Genomic DNA, 27860 nt, shown 5'->3' with positions numbered 1-27860 from the left:
TTGTCCGCCCTCTCTTTTCTGTACTCGCTCTCTAACACCTTTACATCTTTCCTAAAGTCTGGTGCCCAGAACTGATGCAATACTCCAGCTGAGTATTTACACGACGGTAGGAGGCCATTCGACCCATTGTGTTCACACTGGCCGACGACCAGCCTGATCCCACTTCTTTGCCCTTGGTCTGTAGGTTTGTGGGTAACGGCACTTCAAATGTCTATTCAAGTACTTCATAAACATTAGTGTCTGATATAAATTCAACATAACCTCCCGGCTCTTGTACTCTATGCCCCTATTAATAAAGTCCAGGATATTATACGCTTTATTAACTGCTCTCTTAACCTGTCCTGCCACCTTCAATGATTTTTTACATATCAAACCCAGGTACCTCTGCTCCTAAACCCCCTTTAGAATTGTACCCTTTATTTTATGTTGTCTGTCCATGTTCTTCCTACCAAAATACATCACTCCATTCTTTTCCACTTTGAACTTCATCTGCTACCTATCTGCCCACTCCACCAACTTGTCAATGTCCTTTTGAAGTTCTACACTGTCCTCCTCACAGTTCTCAATGCTTCCAAGTTTTGTATTATCCGCAAACTTTGAAACTGTCCCCTGCACACCAAGATGTAGAACATTAATATATATCAGGAAAAGCAAGGGTCCCAACACCGACCCCTGGGGAACTGCACTACAGAATCACAGTGCAGAAGAGGCCCTTCGGCCCATCGAGTCTGCACCGACACATGAGAAACACCTGACCTACCTAGCTAATCCCATTTACCAGCACTTGGCCCATAGCCTTCAATGTTATGATGTGCCAAGTGCTCATCCAGGTACTTTTTAAAGGACGTGAGGCAACCCGCCTCCACCACCCTCCCAGGCAGTGCATTCCAGACCGTCACCACCCTCTGAGTAAAAAAGGTTTTCCTCACATCCTCCCTAAACCTCCTGCCCCTCACCTTGAACTTATGTCTCCTTGTGACTGACCCTTCAACTAAGGGGAACAGCTGCTCCCTATCCACCCTGTCCATGCCCCTCATAATCTTGTACACCTCGATCAGGTTGCCCCTCAGTCTTCTCTGCTCCAACGAAAACAACCCAAGTCTATCCAACATCTCTTCATAACTTAAATGTTTCATCCCAGGCAAAATCCTGGTGAATCTCCTCTCCACCCCCTCCAGTGCAATCACATCCTTCCTATAATGTGGCGACCAGAATTGCACACAGCACTCCAGCTGTGGCCTCACCAAGGTTCTATATAACTCCAACATGGCCTCCCTACTTTTGTAATCTATGCCTCAATTGAGAAACCTTCCGCCGGCCCGAAAAATATCCATTGACCATTACTCTCTGCTTCCTGCCCTTCAGCCAATTCTATATCCCTGTTGCTACTGCCCCTTTTATTCCATGAGTTATAACTTTGTTCACAAGCTGTTGTGTGGCACTGAATCAGATGCTTTTTGAAAGTCCATTTATATCACATCAACAGCACTGCCCTCATCAACCCTCTCCATTACCTCTTCAAAAATCACAAGCAGTTAGTTAAAAAAATTTGCTCTTAACAAATGCATGCTGACTTTCTCTAATTAACACACATTTTCCTAAGTGACTCTTAATTTTGTGTCAGATTATCGTTTCCAGGAGTTTCCCCACCACTGAAGTTAAACTGACTGGTCTGTAATTGCTGGGCTTATCCTTACAACCTTTTTTGAACAAGGGCGTAATGTTTGCAATTCTCCAGTCCTCTGGCACCTCCCCTGTGTCTAAGGAAGACTGAAAGATTATCACTAGTGCCCCTGCTATTTCCACTCTCACTTCCCTCAGTCCCCTTAGATGCATCTCATCTGGTCCCAGTGTGTTATCCACTTTAACTACAGCCAGCTTATCCAACACCACCTCCTACCGTTTACAAATAAGGAGTTGCCTACTCTTGATTAACAAGGGGGTGAAAGATTATAGGAGGTAGGTAGGAATGTGGGTTGAGGTTACAATTAGATTGGCCATGATCTTATTGAATGGAGGAGCAGGCTTGAGGGGCCAAGTGGTCTCTTCCTAGTTTGTATGTTCATATGTTCATATATTATCAAATTTTAGTGCATCCAGTTCTCACCGGGCTGCGAGTGCTCATACAACATTACAGGGCTGCAGAGAAAGGGTATCCAAGAGGGGTCACGGACAGAATCTATTTGGTTAGAGCTAAGAAACAATAGAGGTGCCATCACCACTACTGGGTGTAATCGATAGGCCACCAACTAGTGGGAAGGATGTAGAGGAACAAATTTGCAAGGAAATTGCAGAGAGGTGCACGAACTATACAGTAGTTATAATGGGGACTTTAATTGTCTTAATGTAGACTGGGATAGTCAAAGTGCAAAGGGCAGAGAGGGACAAGAGTCCCTCAGAAGTACTCTAGAGATTTTTCTACAGCAGCATGTTTCTCAGTCACTGCTAGAGGCACTGCTTGACCTGCTTCTTGGGAAGGAGTGGAGAACAGTTAGGGGACAGTGATCACTGATCCATGAGGTTATGGTTGGTTATGGAGAAACCCAGAGTCAGAATCATTAAGTGAGGAAAGGCAACTTGAGTGGGGTGAGAATGGATCTAGTCCAGATAAATTGGAATCAGACTGGCAGGCTAATCTGTCATGAACTATGGGCAGCGTTTATAGAGAGGAGAGTCAAGGGATATTCCCACAAAGGGGAAAGGCAGGGAAACAAATCCAGGACTCCCCGGATGAACAAAAAAATAGACAGTAAGAGAAAACAGAAAAAGTGTGCTTCTGACAGATGTCAGGTGGATAATATAACCAAGGACCAGGCTGAATTTTTAAGGCCAAAGGGGAGGTGAAAAAGTCAATAAGAGAATCAAAGAGAGAGTATGAAAAGAGACTGGCAGCAAACAGAAAAGGGAATCCCTAAGTCTTCTATAGGCATATAAATAGTAAAAGGGTGATAAGTGGAGGAGTGGGGCTGATTAGAGACCAAAAAAGGGATTTACACTTGGAGGCAAGAGCAATAGCTGATGTATTTTTTTTATTCATTCGTAGGATGTGGGCATCACTGGCTAGGCCAGCATTTATTGCCCATCCCTAATTGCCCTTGATGAGCTGCCTTCTTGAACCGCTGCAATCCATGTGGTGTAGGTACACCCACAGTGCTGTTAGGAAGGGATTCCAGGGTTTTGACCCAGCGACAGTGAAGGAACTGTGATATATTTCCAAGTCAGGATTGGTGAGTGATTTGGAGGGAAACTTCCATGTGGTGGGGTTCCCATCTATCTGCTGCCCTTGTCCTTCTAGATGGTAGTGGTCATGGGTTTGGAAGGTGCTGTTGAAGGAGCCTTGGTGAGTTCCTGCAGTGCATCTTGTAGATGGTACACACACTGCTGCTACTGTGCGTCGGTGGTGGAGGGAGTGAATGTTTGTGGATGTGGTGCCAATCAAGCAGCTGCTTTGTCCTGGATGGTGTCCAGCTTCTTGAGTGTTGTGGGAGCTGCACTCATCCAGGCAAGTGGGGAGTATTCCATCACAATCCTGACTTGTGCTTTGTAGATGGTGGACAGGCTTTGGGGAGTCAGGAGGTGAGTTACTCACTGCAGAATTCCCAATCTCCAACCTGCTCTTGTAGCCACAGTATTTATATGGCTAATCCAGTTCAGTTTCTGGTCAATGGTAATCCCCAGATGTTGACAGTAGGAGATATGTTCCTCTTCTGTTCAGGTGCAGCCCGCCCTGCTTGTACAGGTGCCATCTCCCCAGAGCCAGTCTCAGTGTCCATGGAATCTAAAGCCCTCCCTCCAGCACCATCTTTCCAGCCACACATTCATTTGTCTTATCCTCCTATTTCTATACTCACATGTGTGGTATCGGGACTAATCCAGAGATTAGTACCTTTGAGGTTCGGCTTGCTGGTCTCTTTTCTAGCTCCCTAAAATTTGACTGCAGGATCACATCCCTCTTTCTGTTTATGTCGTTGGTACCAAGTGGACAACGACTGCTGGCTGCTTACCCTGCCCCGCCCTCCGACATCCCCACACCCCCACACCTCCATCTCAGGGTGCTCTGCAGCCGCTCAGTCACATCCTTGACCCTGACACCAGAGAGGCAACACAGCATCTTAGAGAGAGAGAGAGAGAGAGAGAGAGAGAGAGAGAGAGAGAGAGGAGGAGGAAAGGGGAGTTGCCAAGGCTTCGGGCAGGTCATTGATTGGAGAAGGAGATTATTGATGGCAGGTTGAGCATTCAATAGGCTGGGTTGTTTTCATTGGAACCACAGACAAGGTTAATAGGTGACATAATTGAGGTGTATAAATTATGAGGGCCGGGCTAGAGTAAATAGGACCTATTCATCTTGGCAGAGGCGTCAAATAAACCAAAAAGCAAAGATCTGGTGTAATTGGTTGAAGGATTAGTGGTGAAATGAGGAAACATTTTTTTCCCCCAGAGAGAGACAGGGACCAAGAACTCACTGCCTGAAAGGATGATGGAAGCAGAAACTCTCACTGCATTTAAAGGGTGCTTGGATGTCTGTTTGAGGAGCTGTGACACAAAGGGCTATGGACCAAGTGCAGGGAGGTGGGATTAGTCTGGGTAGCTTTTTGTTGATTGGCATAGACATGATAGGCCGAATGGCCTCCTGTGTCGTAAACTTTCTGTGGTTCTCTGATTTCTTGTGTTACTGCTGAGCTGCTCTGACTGAGAAACAGGAACAGAAGCTGTTCCCACTTGAAAGGGTAAAATTGGCAAAGTGCACTCCCATTTTCCACACTGGGGCCAGCACAAAGGTGTCATTGTTCAGCAGCTTAGAGCCATTCTCCACTCAGCCTAATCCCAGGGTTTTATTGGGCCCAGAATAGCCAGCGCTGAAACCATGCCAGCAAGGGGTGAACATTCAACAATGCTGCACAGCAGCAACTGTTCCAGCAGAGAATGGGCACTGATCCAGCCAGACATACCAGCATCTGGGGAGGGGGAAGAGAACCAACAGCAACATCAACAGCAGTATGTGCTACAGAACAGAGTAGAGAGGGGGACAGAGAGAAAGAGATAGAGAGACAGAGACAAAGCGAGAGAGAGACAGAGACACCGAGTGAGAGACAGTGCAAGAGAGAGGAGATGAGAGGTAGAGGGAGGGGGGAGAAGAGAGAGAGATTGAGGACAGGAGAGATAGAGGGAGAAAGAGAGGGAGAGTTGGATGAGGGAGAGAGAGAAGTGATGGGCAGAGAGAGTAGGAGGAGAGTGAGAGAAAGAGAAAGGGATGGAGTGAGAGAGGGGGAGAGATAGAGAGAGGGAAAGACAGAAGCGAGAGCAAGACAGTGACTAGGAGATTGAGAAGTGGTGATAGAGGGAGAAAATGATAGAGGGACAGAGTGTTGCAAACTGAGGAATAGGCATTTACACAATCATACCCAGGAGGAACGACTACACAGCCTTGACCCTGCAAACGCTGCGGGCAGTCTTGGTGGAAGCCTAGAAAATTTGGAAATGGTTCGATAGGGTAAACTTGTGGGGGGGACAAAAACCAGGGCCATGAATATTAGGAAGTCCCTAGTAAATCCGATGGGGAGTTCAGGAGAAACGTCTTTACCCAGAGAGTGGGGAGAATGTGGAACTCATTCCCACAGGGAGTGTGTGAGGTGAATAGTGTAGATACATTTAAGGGGAAGCTGGATAAACACACAGGGGAGAAAGGACTGGCAGGTTATGGTGATGGGGTGAGGTGAAGGAGGGTGGGAGGAGGCTTCGAGCAGATGGGCCAAAACTTGGACAATGCAATAAACACTTAACAAGATCGTGATAAACTTCAAAGGGACACAAACAAGATGGTGGAATGGGCAGACAAATGTCAGGTGAAACTTAATGCAGAGAAACATGAATTGATTCATTTTGATAGGAAGAACATAGAGAGACAATATAAAATAAAGGGTACAATCTTAACGGGGGTACAGAAGGAGAGGGAACTGAGTGTGTGAGTGCACAAGTCACTGAGAGTGGCAGGACAGGTTGAGAGAGCAGTTAATAAAGCATACAGCATCCTAGGCTTTATTAATTGGGGCATAAAGTACAAGAGGACACAAAGATAGGTAGGAAAGGGTGTTGTGAAGAGGGCATAGGAGGTTGTAGATGGATACAGATAGGTTTGAGTGAGTTGGAAAGATCTGGCAGATGGAGAATAAGGTGGGAAAATGTGAAGTTGTTCACTTTGACAGGAAGAATAAAAAGGCAGAGTGTAACTTAAATGGAGAACGGCTGCATAATTCTGAGGTTTTTTTTTTAATTCATTCATGCGATGTGGGTGTCACTGGCTAGAGCAGCATTTATTGCCCATCCCTAATTCCCATGTTCAGAGGGCATTTAAGAATCAACCACATTGCTGTGGGTCTGGAGTCACATGTAGGCCACATCAGGCAAGAATGGCAGATTTCCTTTCCTAAAGGACATTAGTGACCCAGATGGGTTTTTACAACAGTTGACAATGGTTTCATGGTCATGATTAGACTTTTAACTCCAGGTTTTTATTGAACTCAAATTCCACTATCTGCCATGGGGATATTCAAACCCAATCCCCAGAGCATTACTCTGGGTCTCTCTGGATCACTACTTCAGCAACAATATCACTACACCATCGCCTCCCCTTGAGGGATCTAGGTGTTCTTGTACATCAGTCTCAAAAAGTTAGTGTGCAGGCACAGCAACTAATTAAGAAGGCTAATGGAATGCTATCCTTTATTATGAGAGGGATTGAACATAAAAGTAAGGATGTTATGCTTCAGTTATACAGGGCATTGGTGAGACCGCAACTCGAATACTGTCTGCAGTTTTGGTCTCCTTATTTAAGGAAGGATGTAAATGTGTTGGAGGTGGTTCAGAGGAGGTTTACTAGATTGACACCTGGAATGAGTGGGTTGTCTTATGAGGAAAGGTTGGACAGACTGGGCTTGGTTCCACTGGAGTTTAGAAGAGTGAGGGGTGATTTGATTGAAGTTTACAAGATCCTGAACGGCCTTGACAAGGTGGACATGGAAAGGATGTTAAAAACAAAAAAACTGCGGATGCTGGAAATCCAAAACAAAAACAGAATTACCTGGAAAAACTCAGCAGGTCTGGCAGCATCAGCAGAGAAGAGCAAGTTCTGTCGAAGGGTCATGAGGACTCGAAACGTCAACTCTTTTCTTCTCCACTGACGCTGCCAGACCTGCTGAGTTTTTCCAGGTAATTCTGTTTTTGTTATGGAAAGGATGTTTCCTCTTGTGGGTGAGTCCAGAACTAGGGGGCACTGTTTTAAAATTAGGGGTCACTCTTTTAGGACAGAGATGAGGAGAATTTTTTTCTCTCAGAGGATTGTGTGACTTTGGAATTCTCTGCTTCAGAAGGTGGTGGAGGTGGGGTCATTGAATATTTTTAAAGCAGAGGTAGATAGATTCTTGTTAGGAAAGGGAATCAAAGGTTATCGGGGGCAGATGGGAATGTGGAATTCGAAACACAAACAGATCAGCCACGATAGTATTGAATGTTGGAGCAGGCTCAAGGGGCTGAATGGCCCACTTCTTTCTCCTATTTTATATCTTCGTACATTAATATATGAGCAAGGAGGTTATGCTTAACACTGGATCAGCCAAAACTGGAGTATTGTGCCAGTTCAGGCACCGCACTTTAGGAGGGATGTGAAGGCTTTAGAAAGCGTGCAGAAAGGCTTCACGAGAGTGAAGATTCCAGGGATGAGGGACTTCAGTTATGGAGAAAGACTGAAGAACTTGGGATAGTTTTCCTTCGAGAAGGTTGAGAGTTGACAGAGGCATTCAAAATCGTGTGCTTTCTAGACAGAACAGATAGGGAGAAACTGTTTCCAGAAACAAGAGTAACCCGAACAAGGTAACAGGCAAAAGATGCAACACAAGGACAACTTCATGACACAATGAATGCTTCGTATAGTGTGGTGGAAACAAATTCAATAGTCACCTTCAGCAAGAAACTGGACAAACATTTCAAGGGGAACAGATTTGCCAGATAAGGGACAAAGAATAGGGCTGTGGGACTATCTGGAGAGATAGTACAGACACAATGGGCAGAAGGAGCTCTCTCTGTGCTGAACAGTACTAGATTTCAGAGAACGAGCTCTCACTATACTGTACTGTTCTAGGTTTCTGTGAAAGAGCTCTCTGTACTGTACTGTTCTAGGTTTCTATGAACGACCTCTCTCTGTACGGTACTGTTCTAGGTTTCTGTGAACGAGCTCTCTCTGTACTGTACTGTTATAGGTTTCTGTGAACGAGCTCTCTGTACTGTACTGTTCTAGGTTTATGTGAACGAGCTCTCTGTACTGTACAGTTCTAGGTTTCTGTTAACGACCTCTCTCTGTACTGTATTATTTTGGTTTCAGTGAACGAGCTCTCTCTGTACTGTACTGTTCTGGGTTTCTGTGAACGAGCTCTCTCTGTTCGGTACTGTTCTAGGTTTCTGTGAATGACCTCTCTCTGTACTGTACTGTTCTAGGTTTCTGTGAATGACCTCTCTCTGTTCGGTACTGTTCTAGGTTTCTGTGAACGAGCTCTCTCTGTACTGTACTGTTCTAGGTTTCTGTGAATGAGCTCTCTCTGTACGGTACTGTTCTAGGTTTCTGTGAATGACCCCTCTCTGTACGGTACCGTTCTAGGTTTCTGTGAACGAGCTCTCTCTGTACGGTACTGTTCTAGGTTTCTGTGAACGAGCTCTCACTATACTGTACTGTTCTAGGTTTCTGTGAATGACCTCTCTCTGTACTGTACTGTTCTAGGTTTCTGTGAACGAGCTCTCACTGTGCTGTACTGTTCTAGGTTCCTGTGAAAGAGCTCTCTCTGTACTGTACTGTTCTAGGTTTCTGTGAACGACCTCTCTCTGTACTGTACTGTTCTGGGTTTCTGTGAACGACCTCTCTCTGTACTGTACTGTTCTAGGTTTCTGTGAACGACCTCTCTCTGTACGGTACTGTTCTAGGTTTCTGTGAATGACCTCTCTCTGTACGGTACTGTTCTAGGTTTCTGTGAACGAGCTCTCTCTCTACTGTACTGTTCTAGGTTTCTCACACGAGCTCTCTCTCTACTGTACTGTTCTAGGTTTCTCACACGAGCTCTCTCTGTACTGTACTGTTCTAGGTTTCTGTGAACGAGCTCTCTCTGTACCGTACTATTCTAGGTTTCTATGAACGAGCTCTCTCTGTACTGTACTGTTCTAGGTTTCTGTGAACGAGCTCTCTGTACTGTACTGTTCTAGGTTTATGTGAACGAGCTCTCTGTACTGTACAGTTCTAGGTTTCTGTTAACGACCTCTCTCTACTGTATTATTTTGGTTTCAGTGAACGAGCTCTCTCTGTACTGTACTGTTCAGGGTTTCTGTGAACGAGCTCTCTCTGTTCGGTACTGTTCTAGGTTTCTGTGAATGAGCTCTCTCTGTACTGTACTGTTCTAGGTTTCTGTGAATGACCTCTCTCTGTTCGGTACTGTTCTAGGTTTCTGTGAACGAGCACTCTCTGTACTGTACTGTTCTAGGTTTCTGTGAACGAGCTCTCTCTGTACTGTACTGTTCAAGGTTTTTGTGAATGAGCTCTCTCTGTACGGTACTGTTCTAGGTTTCTGTGAATGACCCCTCTCTGTACGGTACTGTTCTAGGTTTCTGTGAACGAGCTCTCTCTGTACGGTACTGTTCTAGGTTTCTGTGAACGAGCTCTCACTATACTGTACTGTTCTAGGTTTCTGTGAATGACCTCTCTCTGTACTGTACTGTTCTAGGTTTCTGTGAACGAGCTCTCACTGTGCTGTACTGTTCTAGGTTCTTGTGAAAGAGCTCTCTCTGTACTGTACTGTTCTAGGTTTCTGTGAACGACCTCTCTCTGTACTGTACTGTTCTGGGTTTCTGTGAACGACCTCTCTCTGTACTGTACTGTTCTAGGTTTCTGTGAACGACCTCTCTCTGTACGGTACTGTTCTAGGTTTCTGTGAACGAGCTCTCTCTCTACTGTACTGTTCTAGGTTTCTCACACGAGCTCTCTCTCTACTGTACTGTTCTAGGTTTCTCACACGAGCTCTCTCTGTACTGTACTGTTCTAGGTTTCTGTGAACGAGCTCTCTCTGTACTGTACTGTTCTAGGTTTCTGTGAACGACCTCTCTCTGTACCGTACTATTCTAGGTTTCTATGAACGACCTCTCTCTGTACTGTACTGTTCTAGGTTTCTGTGAATGAGCTCTCTCTGTACGGTACTGTTCTAGGCTTCTGTGAACGACCTCTCTCTGTACGGTACTGTTCTAGGTTTCTGTGAACGAGCTCTCTCTGTACTGTACTGTTCTAGGTTTCTGTGAAAGTCCTCTCTCTGTACTGTACTGTTCTAGGTTTCTATGAACGACCTCTCTCTGTACTGTACTGTTCTAGGTTTCTGTGAACCACCTCTCTCTGTACTGTACTGTTCTAGGTTTCTGTGAACGACCTCTCTCTGTACTGTACTGTTCTAGGTTTCTGTGAACGACCTCTCTCTGTACTGTACTGTTCTAGGTTTCTGTGAATGAGCTCTCTCTGTACGGTACTGTTCTAGGTTTCTGTGAACGACCTCTCTCTGTACGGTACTGTTCTAGGTTTCTGTGAACGAGCTCTCTCTGTACTGTACTGTTCTAGGTTTCTGTGAACGAGCTCTCTCTGTACGGTACTGTTCTAGGTTTCTGTGAACGACCTCTCTCTGTACGGTACTGTTCTAGGTTTCTGTGAACGAGCTCTCTCTGTACTGTACTGTTCTAGGTTTCTGTGAAAGTCCTCTCTCTGTACTGTACTGTTCTAGGTTTCTGTGAACGACCTCTCGCTGTACTGTACTGTTCTAGGTTTCTGTGAACGACCTCTCTCTGTACTGTACTGTTCTAGGTTTCTGTGAATGACCTCTCTCTGTACTGTACTGTTCTGGGTTTCTGTGAACGACCTCTCTCTGTACTGTACTGTTCTAGGTTTCTGTGAACGACCTCTCTCTGTACGGTACTGTTCTAGGTTTCTGTGAATGACCTCTCTCTGTACGGTACTGTTCTAGGTTTCTGTGAACGAGCTCTCTCTCTACTGTACTGTTCTAGGTTTCTCACACGAGCTCTCTCTCTACTGTACTGTTCTAGGTTTCTCACACGAGCTCTCTCTGTACTGTACTGTTCTAGGTTTCTGTGAACGAGCTCTCTCTGTACCGTACTATTCTAGGTTTCTATGAACGAGCTCTCTCTGTACTGTACTGTTCTAGGTTTCTGTGAACGAGCTCTCTGTACTGTACTGTTCTAGGTTTATGTGAACGAGCTCTCTGTACTGTACAGTTCTAGGTTTCTGTTAACGACCTCTCTCTACTGTATTATTTTGGTTTCAGTGAACGAGCTCTCTCTGTACTGTACTGTTCAGGGTTTCTGTGAACGAGCTCTCTCTGTTCGGTACTGTTCTAGGTTTCTGTGAATGAGCTCTCTCTGTACTGTACTGTTCTAGGTTTCTGTGAATGACCTCTCTCTGTTCGGTACTGTTCTAGGTTTCTGTGAACGAGCACTCTCTGTACTGTACTGTTCTAGGTTTCTGTGAACGAGCTCTCTCTGTACTGTACTGTTCTAGGTTTCTGTGAATGAGCTCTCTCTGTACGGTACTGTTCTAGGGTTCTGTGAATGACCCCTCTCTGTACGGTACTGTTCTAGGTTTCTGTGAACGAGCTCTCTCTGTACGGTACTGTTCTAGGTTTCTGTGAACGAGCTCTCACTATACTGTACTGTTCTAGGTTTCTGTGAATGACCTCTCTCTGTACTGTACTGTTCTAGGTTTCTGTGAACGAGCTCTCACTGTGCTGTACTGTTCTAGGTTCTTGTGAAAGAGTTCTCTCTGTACTGTACTGTTCTAGGTTTCTGTGAACGACCTCTCTCTGTACTGTACTGTTCTGGGTTTCTGTGAACGACCTCTCTCTGTACTGTACTGTTCTAGGTTTCTGTGAACGACCTCTCTCTGTACGGTACTGTTCTAGGTTTCTGTGAACGAGCTCTCTCTCTACTGTACTGTTCTAGGTTTCTCACACGAGCTCTCTCTCTACTGTACTGTTCTAGGTTTCTCACACGAGCTCTCTCTGTACTGTACTGTTCTAGGTTTCTGTGAACGAGCTCTCTCTGTACTGTACTGTTCTAGGTTTCTGTGAACGACCTCTCTCTGTACCGTACTATTCTAGGTTTCTATGAACGACCTCTCTCTGTACTGTACTGTTCTAGGTTTCTGTGAATGAGCTCTCTCTGTACGGTACTGTTCTAGGTTTCTGTGAACGACCTCTCTCTGTACGGTACTGTTCTAGGTTTCTGTGAACGAGCTCTCTCTGTACTGTACTGTTCTAGGTTTCTGTGAAAGTCCTCTCTCTGTACTGTACTGTTCTAGGTTTCTATGAACGACCTCTCTCTGTACTGTACTGTTCTAGGTTTCTGTGAACCACCTCTCTCTGTACTGTACTGTTCTAGGTTTCTGTGAACGACCTCTCTCTGTACTGTACTGTTCTAGGTTTCTGTGAACGACCTCTCTCTGTACTGTACTGTTCTCGGTTTCTGTGAATGAGCTCTCTCTGTACGGTACTGTTCTAGGTTTCTGTGAACGACCTCTCTCTGTACGGTACTGTTCTAGGTTTCTGTGAACGAGCTCTCTCTGTACTGTACTGTTCTAGGTTTCTGTGAATGAGCTCTCTCTGTACGGTACTGTTCTAGGTTTCTGTGAACGACCTCTCTCTGTACGGTACTGTTCTAGGTTTCTGTGAACGAGCTCTCTCTGTACTGTACTGTTCTAGGTTTCTGTGAAAGTCCTCTCTCTGTACTGTACTGTTCTAGGTTTCTGTGAACGACCTCTCTCTGTACTGTACTGTTCTAGGTTTCTGTGAACGACCTCTCTCTGTACTGTACTGTTCTAGGTTTCTGTGAATGACCTCTCTCTGTACTGTACTGTTCTAGGTTTCTGTGAACGACCTCTCTCTGTACTGTACTGTTCTAGGTTTCTGTGAATGAGCTCTCTCTGTACTGTACTGTTCTAGGTTTCTCGCACGAGCTCTCTTTGTACTGTACTGTTCTAGGTTTCTGTGAACGAGCTCTCTCTGTACTGTACTGTTCTAGGTTTCTGTGAACGACCTCTCTCTGTACTGTACTGTTCTAGGTTTCTCACACGAGCTCTCTCTGTACTGTACTGTTCTAGGTTTCTGTGAACGACCTCTCTCTGTACTGTACTGTTCTAGGTTTCTCGCACGAGCTCTCTCTGTACTGTACTGTTCTAGGTTTCTGTGAACGAGCTCTCTCTGTACTGTACTGTTCTAGGTTTCTGTGAACGACCTCTCTCTGTACTGTACTGTTCTAGGTTTCTGTGAACGACCTCTCTCTGTACCGTACTATTCTAGGTTTCTATGAACGAGCTCTCTCTGTACTGTACTGTTCTAGGTTTCTGTGAACGAGCTCTCTGTACTGTACTGTTCTAGGTTTATGTGAACGAGCTCTCTGTACTGTACAGTTCTAGGTTTCTGTTAACGACCTCTCTCTGTACTGTATTATTTTGGTTTCAGTGAACGAGCTCTCTCTGTACTATACTGTTCTGGGTTTCTGTGAACGAGCTCTCTCTGTTCGGTACTGTTCTAGGTTTCTGTGAATGAGCTCTCTCTGTACTGTACTGTTCTAGGTTTCTGTGAATGACCTCTCTCTGTTCGGTACTGTTCTAGGTTTCTGTGAACGAGCACTCTCTGTACTGTACTGTTCTAGGTTTCTGTGAACGAGCTCTCTCTGTACTGTACTGTTCTAGGTTTCTGTGAATGAGCTCTCTCTGTACGGTACTGTTCTAGGTTTCTGTGAATGACCCCTCTCTGTACGGTACTGTTCTAGGTTTCTGTGAACGAGCTCTCTCTGTACGGTACTGTTCTAGGTTTCTGTGAACGAGCTCTCACTATACTGTACTGTTCTAGGTTTCTGTGAATGACCTCTCTCTGTACTGTACTGTTCTAGGTTTCTGTGAACGAGCTCTCTCTGTACTGTACTGTTCTAGGTTTCTGCGAACGAGCTCTCACTGTGCTGTACTGTTCTAGGTTCTTGTGAAAGAGCTCTCTCTGTACTGTACTGTTCTAGGTTTCTGTGAACGACCTCTCTCTGTACTGTACTGTTCTGGGTTTCTGTGAACGACCTCTCTCTGTACTGTACTGTTCTAGGTTTCTGTGAACGACCTCTCTCTGTACGGTACTGTTCTAGGTTTCTGTGAACGAGCTCTCTCTCTACTGTACTGTTCTAGGTTTCTCACACGAGCTCTCTCTCTACTGTACTGTTCTAGGTTTCTCACACGAGCTCTCTCTGTACTGTACTGTTCTAGGTTTCTGTGAACGAGCTCTCTCTGTACTGTACTGTTCTAGGTTTCTGTGAACGACCTCTCTCTGTACCGTACTATTCTAGGTTTCTATGAACGACCTCTCTCTGTACTGTACTGTTCTAGGTTTCTGTGAATGAGCTCTCTCTGTACGGTACTGTTCTAGGTTTCTGTGAACGACCTCTCTCTGTACGGTACTGTTCTAGGTTTCTGTGAACGAGCTCTCTCTGTACTGTACTGTTCTAGGTTTCTGTGAAAGTCCTCTCTCTGTACTGTACTTTTCTAGGTTTCTATGAACGACCTCTCTCTGTACTGTACTGTTCTAGGTTTCTGTGAACCACCTCTCTCTGTACTGTACTGTTCTAGGTTTCTGTGAACGACCTCTCTCTGTACTGTACTGTTCTAGGTTTCTGTGAACGACCTCTCTCTGTACTGTACTGTTCTAGGTTTCTGTGAATGAGCTCTCTCTGTACGGTACTGTTCTAGGTTTCTGTGAACGACCTCTCTCTGTACGGTACTGTTCTAGGTTTCTGTGAACGAGCTCTCTCTGTACTGTACTGTTCTAGGTTTCTGTGAATGAGCTCTCTCTGTACGGTACTGTTCTAGGTTTCTGTGAACGACCTCTCTCTGTACGGTACTGTTCTAGGTTTCTGTGAACGAGCTCTCTCTGTACTGTACTGTTCTAGGTTTCTGTGAAAGTCCTCTCTCTGTACTGTACTGTTCTAGGTTTCTGTGAACGACCTCTCTCTGTACTGTACTGTTCTAGGTTTCTGTGAACGACCTCTCTCTCTACTGTACTGTTCTAGGTTTCTCACACGAGCTCTCTCTCTACTGTACTGTTCTAGGTTTCTCACACGAGCTCTCTCTGTACTGTACTGTTCTAGGTTTCTGTGAATGACCTCTCTCTGTACTGTACTGTTCTAGGTTTCTGTGAACGACCTCTCTCTGTACTGTACTGTTCTAGGTTTCTGTGAATGAGCTCTCTCTGTACTGTACTGTTCTAGGTTTCTCGCACGAGCTCTCTTTGTACTGTACTGTTCTAGGTTTCTGTGAACGAGCTCTCTCTGTACTGTACTGTTCTAGGTTTCTGTGAACGACCTCTCTCTGTACTGTACTGTTCTAGGTTTCTCACACGAGCTCTCTCTGTACTGTACTGTTCTAGGTTTCTGTGAACGACCTCTCTCTGTACTGTACTGTTCTAGGTTTCTCGCACGAGCTCTCTCTGTACTGTACTGTTCTAGGTTTCTGTGAACGAGCTCTCTCTGTACTGTACTGTTCTAGGTTTCTGTGAACGACCTCTCTCTGTACTGTACTGTTCTAGGTTTCTGTGAACGACCTCTCTCTGTACCGTACTATTCTAGGTTTCTATGAACGAGCTCTCTCTGTACTGTACTGTTCTAGGTTTCTGTGAACGAGCTCTCTGTACTGTACTGTTCTAGGTTTATGTGAACGAGCTCTCTGTACTGTACAGTTCTAGGTTTCTGTTAACGACCTCTCTCTGTACTGTATTATTTTGGTTTCAGTGAACGAGCTCTCTCTGTACTATACTGTTCTGGGTTTCTGTGAACGAGCTCTCTCTGTTCGGTACTGTTCTAGGTTTCTGTGAATGAGCTCTCTCTGTACTGTACTGTTCTAGGTTTCTGTGAATGACCTCTCTCTGTTCGGTACTGTTCTAGGTTTCTGTGAACGAGCACTCTCTGTACTGTACTGTTCTAGGTTTCTGTGAACGAGCTCTCTCTGTACTGTACTGTTCTAGGTTTCTGTGAATGAGCTCTCTCTGTACGGTACTGTTCTAGGTTTCTGTGAATGACCCCTCTCTGTACGGTACTGTTCTAGGTTTCTGTGAACGAGCTCTCTCTGTACGGTACTGTTCTAGGTTTCTGTGAACGAGCTCTCACTATACTGTACTGTTCTAGGTTTCTGTGAATGACCTCTCTCTGTACTGTACTGTTCTAGGTTTCTGTGAACGAGCTCTCTCTGTACTGTACTGTTCTAGGTTTCTGTGAACGAGCTCTCACTGTGCTGTACTGTTCTAGGTTCTTGTGAAAGAGCTCTCTCTGTACTGTACTGTTCTAGGTTTCTGTGAACGACCTCTCTCTGTACTGTACTGTTCTGGGTTTCTGTGAACGACCTCTCTCTGTACTGTACTGTTCTAGGTTTCTGTGAACGACCTCTCTCTGTACGGTACTGTTCTAGGTTTCTGTGAACGAGCTCTCTCTCTACTGTACTGTTCTAGGTTTCTCACACGAGCTCTCTCTCTACTGTACTGTTCTAGGTTTCTCACACGAGCTCTCTCTGTACTGTACTGTTCTAGGTTTCTGTGAACGAGCTCTCTCTGTACTGTACTGTTCTAGGTTTCTGTGAACGACCTCTCTCTGTACCGTACTATTCTAGGTTTCTATGAACGACCTCTCTCTGTACTGTACTGTTCTAGGTTTCTGTGAATGAGCTCTCTCTGTACGGTACTGTTCTAGGTTTCTGTGAACGACCTCTCTCTGTACGGTACTGTTCTAGGTTTCTGTGAACGAGCTCTCTCTGTACTGTACTGTTCTAGGTTTCTGTGAAAGTCCTCTCTCTGTACTGTACTTTTCTAGGTTTCTATGAACGACCTCTCTCTGTACTGTACTGTTCTAGGTTTCTGTGAATGACCTCTCTCTGTACTGTACTGTTCTAGGTTTCTGTGAATGAGCTCTCTCTGTACTGTACTGTTCTAGGTTTCTCGCACGAGCTCTCTTTGTACTGTACTGTTCTAGGTTTCTGTGAACGACCTCTCTCTGTACTGTACTGTTCTAGGTTTCTGTGAACGACCTCTCTCTGTACTGTACTGTTCTAGGTTTCTCGCACGAGCTCTCTCTGTACTGTACTGTTCTAGGTTTCTGTGAACGACCTCTCTCTGTACTGTACTGTTCTAGGTTTCTCGCACGAGCTCTCTCTGTACTGTACTGTTCTAGGTTTCTGTGAACGAGCTCTCTCTGTACTGTACTGTTCTAGGTTTCTGTGAACGACCTCTCTCTGTACCGTACTATTCTAGGTTTCTATGAACGAGCTCTCTCTGTACTGTACTGTTCTAGGTTTCTGTGAACGAGCTCTCTGTACTGTACTGTTCTAGGTTTATGTGAACGAGCTCTCTGTACTGTACAGTTCTAGGTTTCTGTTAACGACCTCTCTCTGTACTGTATTATTTTGGTTTCAGTGAACGAGCTCTCTCTGTACTATACTGTTCTGGGTTTCTGTGAACGAGCTCTCTCTGTTCGGTACTGTTCTAGGTTTCTGTGAATGAGCTCTCTCTGTACTGTACTGTTCTAGGTTTCTGTGAATGACCTCTCTCTGTTCGGTACTGTTCTAGGTTTCTGTGAACGAGCACTCTCTGTACTGTACTGTTCTAGGTTTCTGTGAACGAGCTCTCTCTGTACTGTACTGTTCTAGGTTTCTGTGAATGAGCTCTCTCTGTACGGTACTGTTCTAGGTTTCTGTGAATGACCCCTCTCTGTACGGTACTGTTCTAGGTTTCTGTGAACGAGCTCTCTCTGTACGGTACTGTTCTAGGTTTCTGTGAACGAGCTCTCACTATACTGTACTGTTCTAGGTTTCTGTGAATGACCTCTCTCTGTACTGTACTGTTCTAGGTTTCTGTGAACGAGCTCTCTCTGTACTGTACTGTTCTAGGTTTCTGTGAACGAGCTCTCACTGTGCTGTACTGTTCTAGGTTTCTGTGAACGACCTCTCTCTGTACTGTACTGTTCTGGGTTTCTGTGAACGACCTCTCTCTGTACTGTACTGTTCTAGGTTTCTGTGAACGACCTCTCTCTGTACGGTACTGTTCTAGGTTTCTGTGAACGAGCTCTCTCTCTACTGTACTGTTCTAGGTTTCTCACACGAGCTCTCTCTCTACTGTACTGTTCTAGGTTTCTCACACGAGCTCTCTCTGTACTGTACTGTTCTAGGTTTCTGTGAACGAGCTCTCTCTGTACTGTACTGTTCTAGGTTTCTGTGAACGACCTCTCTCTGTACCGTACTATTCTAGGTTTCTATGAACGACCTCTCTCTGTACTGTACTGTTCTAGGTTTCTGTGAATGAGCTCTCTCTGTACGGTACTGTTCTAGGTTTCTGTGAACGACCTCTCTCTGTACGGTACTGTTCTAGGTTTCTGTGAACGAGCTCTCTCTGTACTGTACTGTTCTAGGTTTCTGTGAAAGTCCTCTCTCTGTACTGTACTTTTCTAGGTTTCTATGAACGACCTCTCTCTGTACTGTACTGTTCTAGGTTTCTGTGAACCACCTCTCTCTGTACTGTACTGTTCTAGGTTTCTGTGAACGACCTCTCTCTGTACTGTACTGTTCTAGGTTTCTGTGAACGACCTCTCTCTGTACTGTACTGTTCTAGGTTTCTGTGAATGAGCTCTCTCTGTACGGTACTGTTCTAGGTTTCTGTGAACGACCTCTCTCTGTACGGTACTGTTCTAGGTTTCTGTGAACGAGCTCTCTCTGTACTGTACTGTTCTAGGTTTCTGTGAATGAGCTCTCTCTGTACGGTACTGTTCTAGGTTTCTGTGAACGACCTCTCTCTGTACGGTACTGTTCTAGGTTTCTGTGAACGAGCTCTCTCTGTACTGTACTGTTCTAGGTTTCTGTGAAAGTCCTCTCTCTGTACTGTACTGTTCTAGGTTTCTGTGAACGACCTCTCTCTGTACTGTACTGTTCTAGGTTTCTGTGAACGACCTCTCTCTGTACTGTACTGTTCTAGGTTTCTGTGAATGACCTCTCTCTGTACTGTACTGTTCTAGGTTTCTGTGAACGACCTCTCTCTGTACTGTACTGTTCTAGGTTTCTGTGAATGAGCTCTCTCTGTACTGTACTGTTCTAGGTTTCTCGCACGAGCTCTCTTTGTACTGTACTGTTCTAGGTTTCTGTGAACGAGCTCTCTCTGTACTGTACTGTTCTAGGTTTCTGTGAACGACCTCTCTCTGTACTGTACTGTTCTAGGTTTCTCACACGAGCTCTCTCTGTACTGTACTGTTCTAGGTTTCTGTGAACGACCTCTCTCTGTACTGTACTGTTCTAGGTTTCTCGCACGAGCTCTCTCTGTACTGTACTGTTCTAGGTTTCTGTGAACGAGCTCTCTCTGTACTGTACTGTTCTAGGTTTCTGTGAACGACCTCTCTCTGTACTGTACTGTTCTAGGTTTCTGTGAACGACCTCTCTCTGTACCGTACTATTCTAGGTTTCTATGAACGAGCTCTCTCTGTACTGTACTGTTCTAGGTTTCTGTGAACGAGCTCTCTGTACTGTACTGTTCTAGGTTTATGTGAACGAGCTCTCTGTACTGTACAGTTCTACGTTTCTGTTAACGACCTCTCTCTGTACTGTATTATTTTGGTTTCAGTGAACGAGCTCTCTCTGTACTATACTGTTCTGGGTTTCTGTGAACGAGCTCTCTCTGTTCGGTACTGTTCTAGGTTTCTGTGAATGAGCTCTCTCTGTACTGTACTGTTCTAGGTTTCTGTGAATGACCTCTCTCTGTTCGGTACTGTTCTAGGTTTCTGTGAACGAGCACTCTCTGTACTGTACTGTTCTAGGTTTCTGTGAACGAGCTCTCTCTGTACTGTACTGTTCTAGGTTTCTGTGAATGAGCTCTCTCTGTACGGTACTGTTCTAGGTTTCTGTGAATGACCCCTCTCTGTACGGTACTGTTCTAGGTTTCTGTGAACGAGCTCACTCTGTACGGTACTGTTCTAGGTTTCTGTGAACGACCTCTCTCTGTACTGTACTGTTCTAGGTTTCTGTGAACGACCTCTCTCTGTACGGTACTGTTCTAGGTTTCTGTGAACGAGCTCTCTCTCTACTGTACTGTTCTAGGTTTCTCACACGAGCTCTCTCTCTACTGTACTGTTCTAGGTTTCTCACACGAGCTCTCTCTGTACTGTACTGTTCTAGGTTTCTGTGAACGAGCTCTCTCTGTACTGTACTGTTCTAGGTTTCTGTGAACGACCTCTCTCTGTACCGTACTATTCTAGGTTTCTATGAACGACCTCTCTCTGTACTGTACTGTTCTAGGTTTCTGTGAATGAGCTCTCTCTGTACGGTACTGTTCTAGGTTTCTGTGAACGACCTCTCTCTGTACGGTACTGTTCTAGGTTTCTGTGAACGAGCTCTCTCTGTACTGTACTGTTCTAGGTTTCTGTGAAAGTCCTCTCTCTGTACTGTACTTTTCTAGGTTTCTATGAACGACCTCTCTCTGTACTGTACTGTTCTAGGTTTCTGTGAACGACCTCTCTCTGTACTGTACTGTTCTAGGTTTCTGTGAATGAGCTCTCTCTGTACTGTACTGTTCTAGGTTTCTCGCACGAGCTCTCTTTGTACTGTACTGTTCTAGGTTTCTGTGAACGACCTCTCTCTGTACTGTACTGTTCTAGGTTTCTGTGAACGACCTCTCTCTGTACTGTACTGTTCTAGGTTTCTCGCACGAGCTCTCTCTGTACTGTACTGTTCTAGGTTTCTGTGAACGACCTCTCTCTGTACTGTACTGTTCTAGGTTTCTCGCACGAGCTCTCTCTGTACTGTACTGTTCTAGGTTTCTGTGAACGAGCTCTCTCTGTACTGTACTGTTCTAGGTTTCTGTGAACGACCTCTCTCTGTACCGTACTATTCTAGGTTTCTATGAACGAGCTCTCTCTGTACTGTACTGTTCTAGGTTTCTGTGAACGAGCTCTCTGTACTGTACTGTTCTAGGTTTATGTGAACGAGCTCTCTGTACTGTACAGTTCTAGGTTTCTGTTAACGACCTCTCTCTGTACTGTATTATTTTGGTTTCAGTGAACGAGCTCTCTCTGTACTATACTGTTCTGGGTTTCTGTGAACGAGCTCTCTCTGTTCGGTACTGTTCTAGGTTTCTGTGAATGAGCTCTCTCTGTACTGTACTGTTCTAGGTTTCTGTGAATGACCTCTCTCTGTTCGGTACTGTTCTAGGTTTCTGTGAACGAGCACTCTCTGTACTGTACTGTTCTAGGTTTCTGTGAACGAGCTCTCTCTGTACTGTACTGTTCTAGGTTTCTGTGAATGAGCTCTCTCTGTACGGTACTGTTCTAGGTTTCTGTGAATGACCCCTCTCTGTACGGTACTGTTCTAGGTTTCTGTGAACGAGCTCTCTCTGTACGGTACTGTTCTAGGTTTCTGTGAACGAGCTCTCACTATACTGTACTGTTCTAGGTTTCTGTGAATGACCTCTCTCTGTACTGTACTGTTCTAGGTTTCTGTGAACGAGCTCTCTCTGTACTGTACTGTTCTAGGTTTCTGTGAACGAGCTCTCACTGTGCTGTACTGTTCTAGGTTCTTGTGAAAGAGCTCTCTCTGTACTGTACTGTTCTAGGTTTCTGTGAACGACCTCTCTCTGTACTGTACTGTTCTGGGTTTCTGTGAACGACCTCTCTCTGTACTGTACTGTTCTAGGTTTCTGTGAACGACCTCTCTCTGTACGGTACTGTTCTAGGTTTCTGTGAACGAGCTCTCTCTCTACTGTACTGTTCTAGGTTTCTCACACGAGCTCTCTCTCTACTGTACTGTTCTAGGTTTCTCACACGAGCTCTCTCTGTACTGTACTGTTCTAGGTTTCTGTGAACGAGCTCTCTCTGTACTGTACTGTTCTAGGTTTCTGTGAATGACCTCTCTCTGTACCGTACTATTCTAGGTTTCTATGAACGACCTCTCTCTGTACTGTACTGTTCTAGGTTTCTGTGAATGAGCTCTCTCTGTACGGTACTGTTCTAGGTTTCTGTGAACGACCTCTCTCTGTACGGTACTGTTCTAGGTTTCTGTGAACGAGCTCTCTCTGTACTGTACTGTTCTAGGTTTCTGTGAAAGTCCTCTCTCTGTACTGTACTTTTCTAGGTTTCTATGAACGACCTCTCTCTGTACTGTACTGTTCTAGGTTTCTGTGAACCACCTCTCTCTGTACTGTACTGTTCTAGGTTTCTGTGAACGACCTCTCTCTGTACTGTACTGTTCTAGGTTTCTGTGAACGACCTCTCTCTGTACTGTACTATTCTAGGTTTCTGTGAATGAGCTCTCTCTGTACGGTACTGTTCTAGGTTTCTGTGAACGACCTCTCTCTGTACGGTACTGTTCTAGGTTTCTGTGAACGAGCTCTCTCTGCACTGTACTGTTCTAGGTTTCTGTGAATGAGCTCTCTCTGTACGGTACTGTTCTAGGTTTCTGTGAACGACCTCTCTCTGTACGGTACTGTTCTAGGTTTCTGTGAACGAGCTCTCTCTGTACTGTACTGTTCTAGGTTTCTGTGAAAGTCCTCTCTCTGTACTGTACTGTTCTAGGTTTCTGTGAACGACCTCTCTCTGTACTGTACTGTTCTAGGTTTCTGTGAACGACCTCTCTCTGTACTGTACTGTTCTAGGTTTCTGTGAATGACCTCTCTCTGTACTGTACTGTTCTAGGTTTCTGTGAACGACCTCTCTCTGTACTGTACTGTTCTAGGTTTCTGTGAATGAGCTCTCTCTGTACTGTACTGTTCTAGGTTTCTCGCACGAGCTCTCTTTGTACTGTACTGTTCTAGGTTTCTGTGAACGAGCTCTCTCTGTACTGTACTGTTCTAGGTTTCTGTGAACGACCTCTCTCTGTACTGTACTGTTCTAGGTTTCTCACACGAGCTCTCTCTGTACTGTACTGTTCTAGGTTTCTGTGAACGACCTCTCTCTGTACTGTACTGTTCTAGGTTTCTCGCACGAGCTCTCTCTGTACTGTACTGTTCTAGGTTTCTGTGAACGACCTCTCTCTGTACTGTACTGTTCTAGGTTTCTCGCACGAGCTCTCTCTGTACTGTACTGTTCTAGGTTTCTGTGAACGACCTCTCTCTGTACTGTACTGTTCTGAGGATTCTGTTCTAACACTGAAACTTCAAAGAAGGAAAGTGTGGCCCCGAGTCTGTGGGAACAATGCAGCCCCTGTATTTAAAATCTTCTAGCTGGCAGTGAGGAGAGGGAGTTCCCAACTCAAACAACAGAAGCTTTCATGTCCCAGCATTCTCTGTGCTTCAGATTTCCTCTGTTTCAGATTTTGATTCATTATCGAACAGTCAGTTTGTCCTCAGGCAGATCTGAACCCCCAGCTGGGAATGTTTAACCATCCATTTAACCCATACTGAGTCTTAACCACATAGACTGAATCCAGGAAGGGAAAATATCAGAGAGAGGGATGAAGAGCCAGAGACAGAGAGGAAGGGAGAGAGAGGGAGGGAGAGTGGCAGAAAGGGGAAGAGAGACACAGATGGAAGGAGAGAGAGGGAGAGAGACAGAGACAGAGACAGAAAGAGAGAGAGAACGAGAGAGAAGGAAAGGGAGAGACAAAGAGAGGGAGAGAGACAGAGACACTGAGAGCGAGTGAGGGGAGACAGGGAGAGACAAAGAGAGGAGAGAGAGAGAGATGGAGTGAGAGAGAGAGAATCAGAGCGAGAGAGGGGGAGAAAAACAGAGAGAAAGAGAGAGGGAGACAGGGACAGAAACAGAGAGAGAGAGAGACAGACAGGCAGACCAAGGGAGAGAGAGAGACAGATAGAGGCAGTGCAAGAGAGGGAGCGAAGGAGAGAGAGAAAAAGAGAGAGCGCGAACGAGAGCACATGAGAGACAGACAAAGAGAGAGAGGGAGACAGAAGGAAAAAGCGCAAGAGAGACAGAGTTTAAAGAAGAGACAGCAAGGGAGAGAGAGAGAAAGAGACACAGAGAGCGTAGGAACGCAAGAGAGAGAAAGCTAGAGAGTCAGAGAGAGAAAGAGCAAGAGAGCTAGAGAGAGAGCGCAAGAGTGACAGTGACAAAGAGAGAGAGAGAGAGAAAGTGCAAGAGAATCACAGAAAGACAGAGACACACACAGAGAGAGAGAGAGAGACATGGAGAGGACACAGAGAGGGACACAGAAAGAGGGAGACAGAGAGAGAGAGAGGCAGAGAAAGAAAGAGAGAGAGAGAGAAAGAGAGAGAGAGAAAGAGAGAGAGAGAAAGGGACAGAGAGAGAGAGAGAGAGATGGACAGAGAGAGGAGAGAGAGAGACAGGCAGAGCAAGGAAGCCAGAGAGACAGAAAGGCACACACAAAAAAGAGATACAGAGATAGATAGATAGAGAGAGAGAGAGAGAAGAGGGGAGCATAGAGAGAGGGACAGAGAGAGAGAAAGGAACAGTGAGGGAGAGACAGACAGAGAGGGAGAAAGAGAAAGAGAGAGAGAAAGAGAGTCAGAGAGGGAGACAGACGGACGGGGAAAGGGAGAGAAACACGCAAGGGGAGAGAGACACCGGGAGAGATAGATGGACAGACAGAGAGATGGAGAAGATGCTGAATCTTTCTCATCCATAAAGGATATTTAAGACTGCATCAGATTGGACAGAGTATATCCCACAATATGAAATAGAAATAGAAGATGCTGGAAATACTCAGCAGGACTGGAAGCATCTGAAGAGAAGCATAGTTAATGTTCCAGGTCAATGAGCTTTCATCAGAACTGATAGGAGTTTTAAATTGTTGCTGAGTGATAGGAAGGAGAGAGTAGAGGTTAATGGGTGTATTCCAAGCTGGAGAAGGGGGAGATAGTGTTAACCTTGTGTGGGGGGAGATGGTGTTAATGTTGTGTGGGGGAGATAGTGTTAATGTTGTGTGGGGGGAGATAGTGTTAATGGTCAATCGAGTGGTTAGGATCTGGAACGGACAGTCTGAGAGTGTGGTGGAGACAAGGTCAAGCGAGTGGTTAGGATCTGGAATGCACTGTCTGAGAGTGTGGTGGAGACAAGGTCAAGCGAGTGGTTAGGATCTGAAATGCACTGTCTGAGAGAGTGGTGGAGACAGGGTCAATCGAGTGGTTAGGATCTGGAATGCACTGTCTGAGAGTGTGGTGGAGACAAGGTCAAGCGAGTGGTTAGGATCTGAAATGCACTGTCTGAGAGAGTGGTGGAGACAGGGTCAATCGAGTGGTTAGGATCTGGAATGCACGGTCCGAGAGTGTGGTGGAGACATGGTCAATCGAGTGGTTAGGATCTGGAATGCACTGTCTGAGAATGTGGTGGAGACAGGATCAATCGAGTGGTTAGGGTCTGGAATGCACTGTCTGAGAGTGTGGGGGAGACAGGGTCAATCGAGTGGTTAGGATCTGGAATGCACTGTCTGAGAGTGTGGTGGAGACAGGGTCAAGCGAGTGGTTAGGATCTAAAATGCACTGTCTGAGAGAGTGGTGGAGACAGGGTCAATCGAGTGGTTAGGATCTGGAATGCACTGTCTGAGAGAGTGGTGGAGACAGGGTCAATCGAGTGGTTAGGATCTGGAATGCACTGTCTGAGAATGTGGTGGAGACAGGATCAATCGAGTGGTTAGGATCTGGAATGCACTGTCTGAGAGTGTGGTGGAGACAGGATCAATCGAGTGGTTAGGGTCTGGAATGCACTGTGTCAGAGTGTGGGGGAGACAGGGTCAATCGAGTGGTTAGGATCTGGAATGCACTGTCTGAGAGTGTGGTGGAGACATGGTCAATCGAGTGGTTAGGGTCTGGAATGCACTGCCTGAGAGTGTGGTGGAGACAGAGTCAATTGGGTGGTTAGGATCTGGAATGTACTGTCAGAGAGTGTAGTGGAGGCAGGGTCAATTGAGGTGTTCAAAGTGGAATTGGACGATCATGTGAAAGGGAAAAAGCTGCAGGGCTATGGGGAGACGATGTTCTTACAGAGAGCTGGAATGGACACAATGGGCCAAATGGCCTCCTTCAGTGATGGAACCATTCTCAGATTCCATGAAAACAAGGATGTGAATTTTAAAATGGAGGTGTTGCTGGACTGAAAGCCAATATAAGTATTGTTCAACCTGAGCAGATTAACAACACAGACTCGAGTGCAACTCATTTCCCTGAAGTTACGTGACTTCAGTCTCTAGACACTGGATCTTTATCTATAATCTCTGCTCCATCAGCACTGTCCTCAAACACAGAGACTGAACAGGAGGCTGTGCTAACAAACCTAGGTCCACAGAGCACAGCAGACTGACCTGGAAGTGAAGGATGATCGTCCATATGAGGCCCAGTGTCAGTTTCGGATTTCCATCTGCGATGTCATCATTTCGGATATTAACCAGCCTCACCTATAATATAGAAAGAGGGAGAATTAACCGCCAGACAGGGTCACAACCCCGATGAGACAGGGAACTGACCCCTCGCCCCCTCATGGGACAGGTCACAACCCCCATGAGACAGGGGACTGACCCCTCGCCCCCTCGTGGGACAGGTCACAACCCCCATGGGATAGGGAACTGGCCCCTCGCCCCCTCGTGTGACAGACCACAACCCTCATGGGATAGGGGACTGATCTCCCCTCACCTCAGGATGGGTCATGACTCCCCCACAACACAGGATTGTGCACCCCCACTACCCCCAATCCCATCGACTGCACCACAGGTCATGATCTCCCTGTGAGACAGAGTCCTTACTCCCTTAGGTCAGAGGAGTCCAACCCAGGCTGGTACACGACACCCTCATTACCCGGGCCACACTTTAACCTCCTTCAGTTCTAACATTGTTACTGGCCGCTGCCCTCCTCTAGCCCGGCATTGGGCCCTGATACCCTAAAGCCCCAACGTCCTGATCCCTGAACTCTCCCCTCAGAGTTCCTGACCCAATCGCTATCCTGCCGGCCCACCAGCCCAATACTGGGGCAACGATACAGTCAACCCAGGAGCTTTCCCCTTGTTGAGTTATCAGAATCTTACCTGCCGGTGCTTCAGGTACTCCAGAGCGATGCCCACATTCTGCAGCTTATGGAAGCGCATCCGGCCTTTCTCACGGGGCTGAGAGAAGAAAGGACATTGGTCACTCAGTTCCAGAATAATAGCAGCTCCCTTAGAGTCAATTTAAGCTCACAAACTGACCACCATGTGCAGTGTCCATCAGTCCCACACTGACCACCATGTGCAGTGTCCATCAGTCCCACACTGACCACCATGTGCAGTGTCCATCAGTCCCACACTGACCACCATGTGCAGTGTCCATCAGTCCCACACTGACCACCATGTGCAGTGTCCATCAGTCCCACACTGACCACCATGTGCAGTGTCCATCAGTCCCACACTGACCACCATGTGCAGTGTCCATCAGTCCCACACTGACCACCATGTGCAGTGTCCAACAGTCCCACACTGACCACCATGTGCAGTGTCCATCAGTCCCACACTGACCACCATGTGCAGTGTCCATCAGTCCCACATTGACCACCATGTGCAGTGTCCATCAGTCCCACACTGACCGCCATGTGCTGTGTCCATCAGTCCCACACTGACCGCCATGTGCTGTGTCCATCAGTCCCACACTGACCACCATGTGCAGTGTCCATCAGTCCCACACTGACCACCATGTGCAGTGTCCATCAGTCCCACACTGACCACCATGTGCAGTGTCCAACAGTCCCACACTGACCACCATGTGCAGTGTCCATCAGTCCCACACTGACCACCATGTGCAGTGTCCATCAGTCCCACATGGACCACCTTGTCGTGTCCATCAGTC

At 46.0% G+C, this 27860-nt stretch overlaps 1 protein-coding gene across 7 annotated transcripts in view; it reads right to left on the bottom strand.

The window, feature by feature from the left end:
- The window catches only part of LOC121275851 (plectin-like), a 253127-nt gene that overhangs the window by 121855 nt on the left and 103412 nt on the right, over window positions 1-27860 (bottom strand). For all 7 annotated transcript variants that reach the window (XM_041183572.1, XM_041183574.1, XM_041183576.1 and 4 more), the window contains exons 4-5: window positions 27068-27145; window positions 26351-26443 (exon numbers count right to left, since the gene is read on the bottom strand). In XM_041183572.1, coding sequence (XP_041039506.1) covers window positions 26351-26443; window positions 27068-27145 — 171 coding nt within the window. The remainder of the gene's footprint in view (window positions 1-26350; window positions 26444-27067; window positions 27146-27860) is intronic.

Source organism: Carcharodon carcharias, chromosome 3 (genome assembly GCF_017639515.1).
Source record: "Carcharodon carcharias isolate sCarCar2 chromosome 3, sCarCar2.pri, whole genome shotgun sequence".
NCBI lineage: Eukaryota > Metazoa > Chordata > Chondrichthyes > Lamniformes > Lamnidae > Carcharodon > Carcharodon carcharias.
Note: the sequence above shows the minus strand (reverse complement) of the source record. Positions and strands in the feature narration are given on the sequence as shown.